At 40.6% G+C, this 8,354-nt stretch overlaps 1 protein-coding gene across 1 annotated transcript in view; it reads right to left on the bottom strand.

Moving 5' to 3' along the window:
• LCMT1 (leucine carboxyl methyltransferase 1) overlaps positions 1–1,169 on the bottom strand; it is a 56,760-nt gene extending 55,591 nt beyond the window's left edge. The window contains exon 1 of the mRNA XM_008568466.1: positions 1,145–1,169. Coding sequence (XP_008566688.1) covers positions 1,145–1,169 — 25 coding nt within the window. The remainder of the gene's footprint in view (positions 1–1,144) is intronic.
• Between the last annotated feature and the right edge of the window lie 7,185 nt (positions 1,170–8,354).

Genomic DNA, 8,354 nt, shown 5'->3' with positions numbered 1-8,354 from the left:
CTTCTTGTCTCACTCCCTTGCCAGATGGCATGGTGCTGGAGGAGGTCACCCTCTCCCGAGCCCTTGGCTCCAGTGGATCCCCTTGGAATCTACTGAGTGAACATTAGTGAATGTTCAAATACTTTATAGATGCCATCGGCACCATTGTATATGATGGAGCTAGTGAAATGTTGCTTTTTCTGTCCTTTAAATAGTATGTCCCTAGTGAAGGAGAGGACACAAGGGTCAGCACAATTGGCCAAACTTCAGGCAGTTAACTTAGCACTGAATTCTGTCTTATTCTTTTGGGGATGTTATTACAAAATACCATAGACTGGGTGGCCTATAAAGAATGGAAATTTATTTCTCACAGTTCTGGAGGCTGGGAAGTTCAAGATCAAGGCAGATTCCATGTCTGGTGAGGACCTATTTTCTGGCTCACAGATGGTGCCTTCATGCTGTGTCTTCATATCATGGAAGGAGCAAAGGTTCTCTTGGGCCTCTTTTATATGGGCATCAATCCCCTTTATGAAGACCCTACCCCCATGACCTAATCATCTCCCAAAGGTCCCACCTCCTAATACTTATCACTATGGGAGTTAGATTTCACCATTTGCATTTTGGAGGGACACAAACATTCAGACCATAGCAATGTCCCTGTCAACAAAGGGCCCCATCTGCATATTTTTTACAAACCATTGAGCTATTGCCAAGGAGTTGTCCCGTTTGGGTTAAAGAACTCAGGGGATCTCTTGCCTCCCTGATACCCAAAATATAAATCAAGGTAACACATGTCTCTACATATTCTAAGGCCACAATACAGGGCCAGATTGAGACACTCATCCTCTTCAGAGTCCCAGATATTATTAGTCATGACCAAGGCATTCATTTCTCTTCTCAGAATACACCATGCTGGTCTCCTGGAGAAGGCATTCCATGGAAATTCCACCTCTCCTCTATGCCCCAAGCAGCTGGTTTAATGGAAAGATATACGGTGCCTCAAAAACCTCTGATTTAAGTTACAAAATGGCATATTCACAGCACACTCACTACTACTCCCACTCACCCCCTTCACTGTTGTCACAGTCATTGATTAGTTACACTCCCCTGGGGACACACAATCCCTACACCAGTGCCACACAGACCCCTCACATTCCTTAATTACCTGTATTGACCATAAAGGGGGACATCTCTAAAGTTCACGAGTTTGACATCCACCCGGCCATGTAGTTAAGTGCCTATGTGGCTTCCTAGGGAAGCACTTCTCCTCCTCCCTAAAAGTCTTCATCATCACCAAGGTTGAAAGTGATGACTAGTAATCAAAGGGCCCATTGTGGTAAAACTGGGAGGGCCTCAAATGGCTGAACTGCAAGTTCACCTCCCCCTCTGCAACCACAGATAAGTCCCCTAGCCCAACAACCCTCCTTGGACCAGGCATAGTTTATTCCCAGGTAGTGGGCTTTAGTTCCCTGCTGGCCTATGGAATTATTCAAACAAGCCAATGACACCCTTCTGTGGGAACCAGGGGTCACCTCATCCTCTTATTACTACAAAGCCTGCCTCCAGCAGCCCCTCCTTGTTCACTCTGTTCTGGAGTTCAACCCCAGTGTGACCCTGCATGGTGGGCAGTGTCCTCCTCCCATGGACCATGAGTGTATAACTGATAAACTGCTGTCAATCTCATCTGTCCAATGGTCAACCATCCCCATAACTATAAGGTAGGAATGGGAATCTCCCCACCACCCAGCCCCTTACCAGTGGAGTGAAGAGAAAATAAACCACTTTTGGTCCAAACTTCTTTGAAAGCATTATCCTGCTCTGATTAGGCAAATGGGCTTTAAGTTATTTAGGTAATAGTCTCTTTATGATTTGCAAGAAGTAACATGTGACTGGAAGGTGGCCTGTGTGTGGCTGACTAGCAGAAAGTAAGGCTGCAAAGGCAAGGCCTTGAATATACTGCTAAAGTTTGGACTCCAGGCAATGGGGAATCCTAAAATAATTTCAAGCAGGGAAATAAGATCATCAAATTTTCATCTGAGAAAGTTCACCCTCACAGCAATGTGGAGAATGGGTTCAAGGGAGGCCAGGAATGGAACCAGCTAGATCGGTAAGGAGCCTACAGCACCAGTCTGTACAAGAGACAGGAAGGGATGGACCAGAGTAGTGGGACCAGAAATGAAGGGAAAGAATTAAGATACATTTGGTGGTTGATTGATTATGGAGGAAGTGAGAGGGTAGCGGGGGTGAGAGAGAGAGAGAGAAATACCATGATTCTGAGGCCTCTTGCCTGGGTGATGATAGAGTTGTAAGGGAAGATACTGAGTTCTCTTTTGGACTTGTTGATTTTGAGAAGCCTATGGACATGCTGATAGAGGTTTTGTCCAACAGAGAATTAGATAAACCAGTGTGGAGTCAGGAGAAGGGTGATGTTAGGCAAAGAGATTCAGAAGTCATTGGCATACAGGTGAAAGCCAAATCATGGGAGTGGATGAACTTGCCCTAAATCTGCAGGGATAGTGAGAAGAGCCTGTTAGCTGAAGATGGTACCTTGGAGAATATTAACCTTTAAGAAGTGATCAGAAGCAAAAGCCGGAAAAGAGACTGAGAGAAAAAGGTCTGATGTTAGGAAGGGAACCTGGGGAGAGTGGAATCACAAAAAAATGAAGAAGGCAGAGAGAATTTAAAGAATGAAGATTTGGTTAACATTTACCAGACACTACAGAGTGTTTAAGAACAAAGGCTAAAAAGTGTGCATTGGATTCAGTAATTAGAACATTCCTGGGATGTTAATGAGATAAGATTTTGTGAAGTTTTCAGAAAGAAGTCAATGAAAAATGAGATGGTGAGAAGGAGTAAAGCATTGTGTCAAAAGGTTAGCTGTGAAAGGTGGAGAGATAAGGTGGATGCTTTAGGAACAGAAAGGAGAGTAGTATATGCCAGGAGAAACATGGACATGCTCATATGCTCAGGGAAAAAGAGAGGTTGAAGATAAAGCAGAATGGAAAACTAATAGAATGAGGAGGTCTTTGAAGAAGTCTGAATGGTCTCCAGCATGCAATTAGCCTTGAACTACAAAGCTGGATCCCTTTTCCTCTAAAAAAAAAAAAAAAAAAAAGCTGGGGGTGGAAGAAGTAGAGATGGATAGTAGTACATAGGAAGAGGATGTGGGAAATTAAAAGGTCTTGACTGCTGGTCTCTAATGTCTTCAAGAGGGTTGAAGGCATGATCTTACTTCAAGAAAGTGATAAAGGTTTGGAGTGGCTCTTGAGGAAATGGGCGAGGGAATTGATCACGAACATTTTGTAGGATTTGGGGGCAGATACTGCTTAAATGTCAATCAACAGGAGCTAAATAAATTAGAGTACATGCTTGCAGTGAAATTCTGCTTTTAAAAAGAGTAAGATGTAATCATTCATATTTGGAAAGATCTCCAAGGTGTAGTGATTTTTTTTTTAAAGCAAGTCAGAGAATAATATACTCCCATCTATAGAAATATATTTATATGAGTATTTTAAAAGACCTGAAGGGTGGTTTCCCAGGCAATGGAAAGGGGAGTGGGACTTAGCCCAAAAAAGGGAAATTTCATTTTTAAAATTTTATGCATCTTGTACTTTTGCGCTGTTCACCTTCTTTCCTATATAAGAAGTGTACACTCATGTATTTTATAATTTTTGAGACTTAATACAAACTAATGTTTTAATGATTCAAGGTATACACAAATACCTGCTTTTTGTAAAAAATTAAGGTATTACAAACACTACCTGAAGCATCCTCTGACCATCCTCCAATCCCAACACCCACCCTCACAAGAAGTCACCACTGTTTTAAGTTTGGTGAATACCTTTACAGCCCTTAAATGACAGGGTTTTTTTTAAAAAAAGCATTAAGAATATTTTCATTAAATTTAAGGTAAAGTTGAAAACAAATGTTTCCAGAAAGTCACTTTATGATAAACTACATACACATAGTGGCTTGTTTTCTTTAAACATCTCCAGCTTGAGAATCATCTTCTGATGGTAAAAAATATTTATGTAATCTCTCTAGCTCCCGGTTTAAGTGTAATTCTTTGTTGTGTAAATGTAGAACTTCATTTCCCTGTAGTAGTTTCCACATATCCATTTCTAAAATTAACATCCTCTCCTTCAGGTTTCTCACTGCCTGCCGGAAAAGCTCATTGACTTCATTAGTGAGATTTTCCCTCACAGAATGTAAATGTCAACTTATGGCTGTGATGAAAAGCTTCTTTCCTGTAAGTAACTTTTGTAAACGGTTTTGTTTCTCCTTTAGCTGCTTAATTTCTGAATCCATGTCCGTGTTCTTTCTTTGAGGAGGCATCAATCGCATCCAACAGTCTCTGAGTATCTTCCTGGAAGGTTCTGATGGTTGCATCGTTTTCCTGCAGTGATTTTCTCAGCACTTCAATCTCTCGTTGGAGCAACTTAGAAGACTCACGCAATATGTCAGACTCACTCTCCTCAAGACATTCTGCTGACTTGGAAAAATGTGACGATTTGGTGGAGAGCTGTGGGAAAATACCGAACTGTCTGAAGAGACTGTTCTTGGTACTGCAAACTGCTCCATGCTGTGTTGAATATGTGCTAATTTCTGCCCCAGCGTTTTGTTTGGTTTCATTCCCTTCATAATTTTGGCTTGTCAGTATAGTTCATCTGTAGTTTAGAATTAGTATTACTGACAATTAAAACCTGTACCTGAAGTTGCTGAATTTCTATTTGAAGGTGGATGGTCTCACGTTGCATATTTTTTACTATGGTCATGACCTGCTGGTGAGGCAGGAAGTTAGATAGACACAAGAGCGGTAGAAGGAAAAACTGGTTATTTACAAATGGGACAAACTGGTTCCCTGAGCAGGCATGCACATGCGCAGAAGCGACCACAGGAGACACAATTCCAAACAGGGAGCCCCTCATCTTGGGCGCCATTTGGTTAGATCAATGAGTTCCCACCCACTAGGGCGCCAGTCTCTTTAACCAATATGACAGAGATTATATTTCAGGGTTCAGCCAATGAACAGATGGCACGAATCCAGCTAAGAGGGCTTAAAACCTCCCGGAATATAACCATCAGGGCTCTTGAGCACTCTTTCTCACTCGAGCCCGCTCCATTTTCTCCAGAATGTATTCTTCTTTGCTAAATAAAATTGCTTTTACCTTTCATTTCTGGTGTGTCTTGTCCAATTCTTTGTGGGAGACACCAGGAACCCAGATCTAGCCAGCGAGACCTGGAATTTTCTCAGAACACTGGTTCCACTCTTCCATTTTCCTAACTTGCTGTTTTAACTTAACACATTCGTGTAGAAGCTCCTCGAAGTGTGTACTAATAACACCTCCAACCTAATTACCAGTGCTGGATGTTTGCAAAATTGTCAACAAAGTCTGACATTTCTGACTCAGTGCATCTGTTTCAATGTCTTTTTCTCGAATAAGACATGATGAATTCTAAATAGTTTCTCTAAACATGTCCTGACCGCTACTTTCAAGTCTAGCAGACAATTTCTTGTTTTCATCCTGCAGTTTAATGGGAGCTACTTCTTGATGACAATTATGTCCATTATTTGGTGATACTCTCTTTTTAGATAGCTATTTTCCCTAACCTTCTCATCCCAAACAGCTAACATTTGTTCTCTTTCCAACATATACACTTGCAGTTGCTGCTGAAGGTAAATAATATCCTGAGTGTAAGAAGCAGAAGTTATTCTAGTGGGGAGACCCTGCACCTTCAAGTCCTTCTTCTGGATAATCTGAGTTAGTTTATCAACCTCATCTTTAGACAGTTGATCAATCTGGTTAGTTAGAGACATTTTTTCATTTATAAATTTAATCTCCAATTCTTGTTCTTTTATTCATTTTAGTACTCTCTAAGTTTCGGGTTTAGATAAATCATGCTTTTCACTTCCACTTTCTATATGAAGACAGTGATCTTTGCTGACTTGAAAAACATCAGTCTGTTTGAAAGTCTCGTCTTTTGTCATGCAGCTGAGTTTTGATTTGTTCTGTTGTGTTTTGCAGATTCTTAACTTCATCTGTTGCTGAAAGGAGCTGGGCATGTGCAATATTGCTTTGCTTGTGCTGGTATTTTAAATGATCCAGTTCTTGTTTCTGCTCTTGAAAATATTGCAGTAGTTGCATCTCACTCTGGTTTTGATTTTTAATTATCTTTTTATGTTTTATTTCCTCATCTGGATTACCTTTGATTTCATTCATTTTAGGTATCTCAGATGCTAGTTCTGTCATAGTGTCCAACATTTTAGGCACAGCTGCAGGAACAGCTTAACTCTCTTGTTCTCTGAGTCATTCCAGCTCTTTTAGATGATCACTTTTTTCTTTCAAATATGAAATTTCTGTCTTTTTCTTTTATGGCATGCTATAAAATTTCATTTTTTATTAAGACTTGAGTATATTTATCTAAATCCTCCGCAAGATCTGAACTTCCTTTAAGTTTTTCAGTAAAAATTTGGTTTTGTTTTTCTAAGTTGTGTCAATTGCTTCTGTTCTCCTGAAGTAGATGGCAAAATTTCCTCAGTTTCTTTATGGTCAGCATCCATCTGCTCAGTATTCTTTTTGAGTTCTGCTAGTTCAAAGTCATTCTCTTGACTGAGTTTGATTAAACACTCATGCTCTAGCTATGCAGCAGAACTATTCAGATTAGAAACATTGGACAGTACTTTGCTGGTTTGCTCATACTTGTTTGTTTCTTCCAACAGACTCTTTTCAGTCAGACACAATTCTGCTTTGAACTGTCCTTTTTCCATATTTGGGGCCTCCACAATACTGTTTTTTTCCAGAGAAATCTGATTGTTATCTGTTATCAACAATAGACTCTTCTGACTAATGTCTTACATCTTCCAGGGCTAAAACCAACTTTTTATTTTCTATTTGGAAATCCATAGCAACTTTATTTAAATTTTCTTTGAGCTGTTTCATTTCTGAAAGCTCTTTAAGATTCTGACTTCAGGGCCGGCCCGTGGCTCACTGGGTAGAGTGCGGTGCTGATAACACCAAGGCCACGGGTTCGGATCCCATATAGGGATGGCCGGTTTGCTCACTGGCTGAGCATGGTGCTGACAACACCAAGCCAAGGGTTGAGATCCCCTTACCGGTCATCTTTATTAAAAAAAAAAAAAAAAGATTCTGACTTCAGCATCCCTTTCTTCAAGTAAGTCATCCTTAAAGTTACTGTTAGAGTCTTGATTGAGAGACATATTCATGACTCTAGAATGTGTCTCCTTCTTATTTTGTCTAATATACCCTTAAGTTTAAAGTTCTCCTTCTGGATGTTAAAGTAATATTGCCGTGACTTATTTTGTTGATTTACCAAATCTTCTATTTTATTCTCAAGGCTTTGATTGGTTAAATGTAAATCATTAAGAGTCAGTTCACATTGAATTAACTTTTCTTTTTGCACACCTAATTCTATAGTAATGTTCATTTCATCATCTTCAGTTTGACAAATTCTCTTTATTTCGCCACCTAGATCTCATTTTAGTTTACTGATGATGCTTTCTCCTTCATTTTGTTTTTTGGGGGTTTTGTTTGTTTGTTTGTTTGTTTGTTTTGTGACCGGTAAGGGGATCGTAACCCTTGGCTTTGGTGTCGCCCGCACTGCGCTCAGCCAGTGAGCACACCGGCCGTCCCTATATAGGATCTGAACCTGCGGCCTCGGCACTCCCAGCGTTGCACTCTCCCGAGTGAGCCACGGGGTTGGTTCCTTCATTTTGTTGTTTTAATGGCTGGTCTTTCATCCAGGTGATAAACTTTGTTGTGTGTTCATCTATTTTTCCTAACTCAGTTCTCAGTAATTCCTTTTCAGTAATATTACAATTAAGTCCTTCTTCTTTTGCCTTTAACTCACATCTTAAATGATTTAATTCTCGGGCCAGCCCGGTGGCACACTGCTACAGTGCGCAGCTTGGGAGTGCGGCGGCGCTCCCGCCGAGGGTTCGGATCCCACATACAGACCGGCGGCTCACTGGCTGAGCGAGGTGCGGGCGCAACACCGAGGGTCGCGATCCCGTTGCCGGTCCCAGTCCAGTACGGGCGTGACACTGAGGGTTGCGATCCGTTGCCGGTCACGAAAAAAGACAAAAAGGAAAAAAAAAATGATTTAATTCTGAATTTGGATTCATGTCTCTTATAGCTGTATTTTTAATTACATCATATTCGTTGTTCAATTTTAAAAGTGATAGTTGAAGTTCTTCCTTTTCTTGACACAATACTGAATTCTCTTTTTCTAATACTTAGACTTTTTGAAGTTTCATGTTGTCTTCAATGAGATTGTCATGCTGGCTGTAGCTACTCAGTCTTATTTCATTTTCAGCATCAGACAGTGCTTGTTGTAGTCTGAACATCTCATCTTAT

Source organism: Galeopterus variegatus, unplaced genomic scaffold (genome assembly GCF_000696425.1).
Source record: "Galeopterus variegatus unplaced genomic scaffold, G_variegatus-3.0.2 Scaffold411, whole genome shotgun sequence".
Classification (NCBI taxonomy): domain Eukaryota; kingdom Metazoa; phylum Chordata; class Mammalia; order Dermoptera; family Cynocephalidae; genus Galeopterus; species Galeopterus variegatus.
Note: the sequence above shows the minus strand (reverse complement) of the source record. Positions and strands in the feature narration are given on the sequence as shown.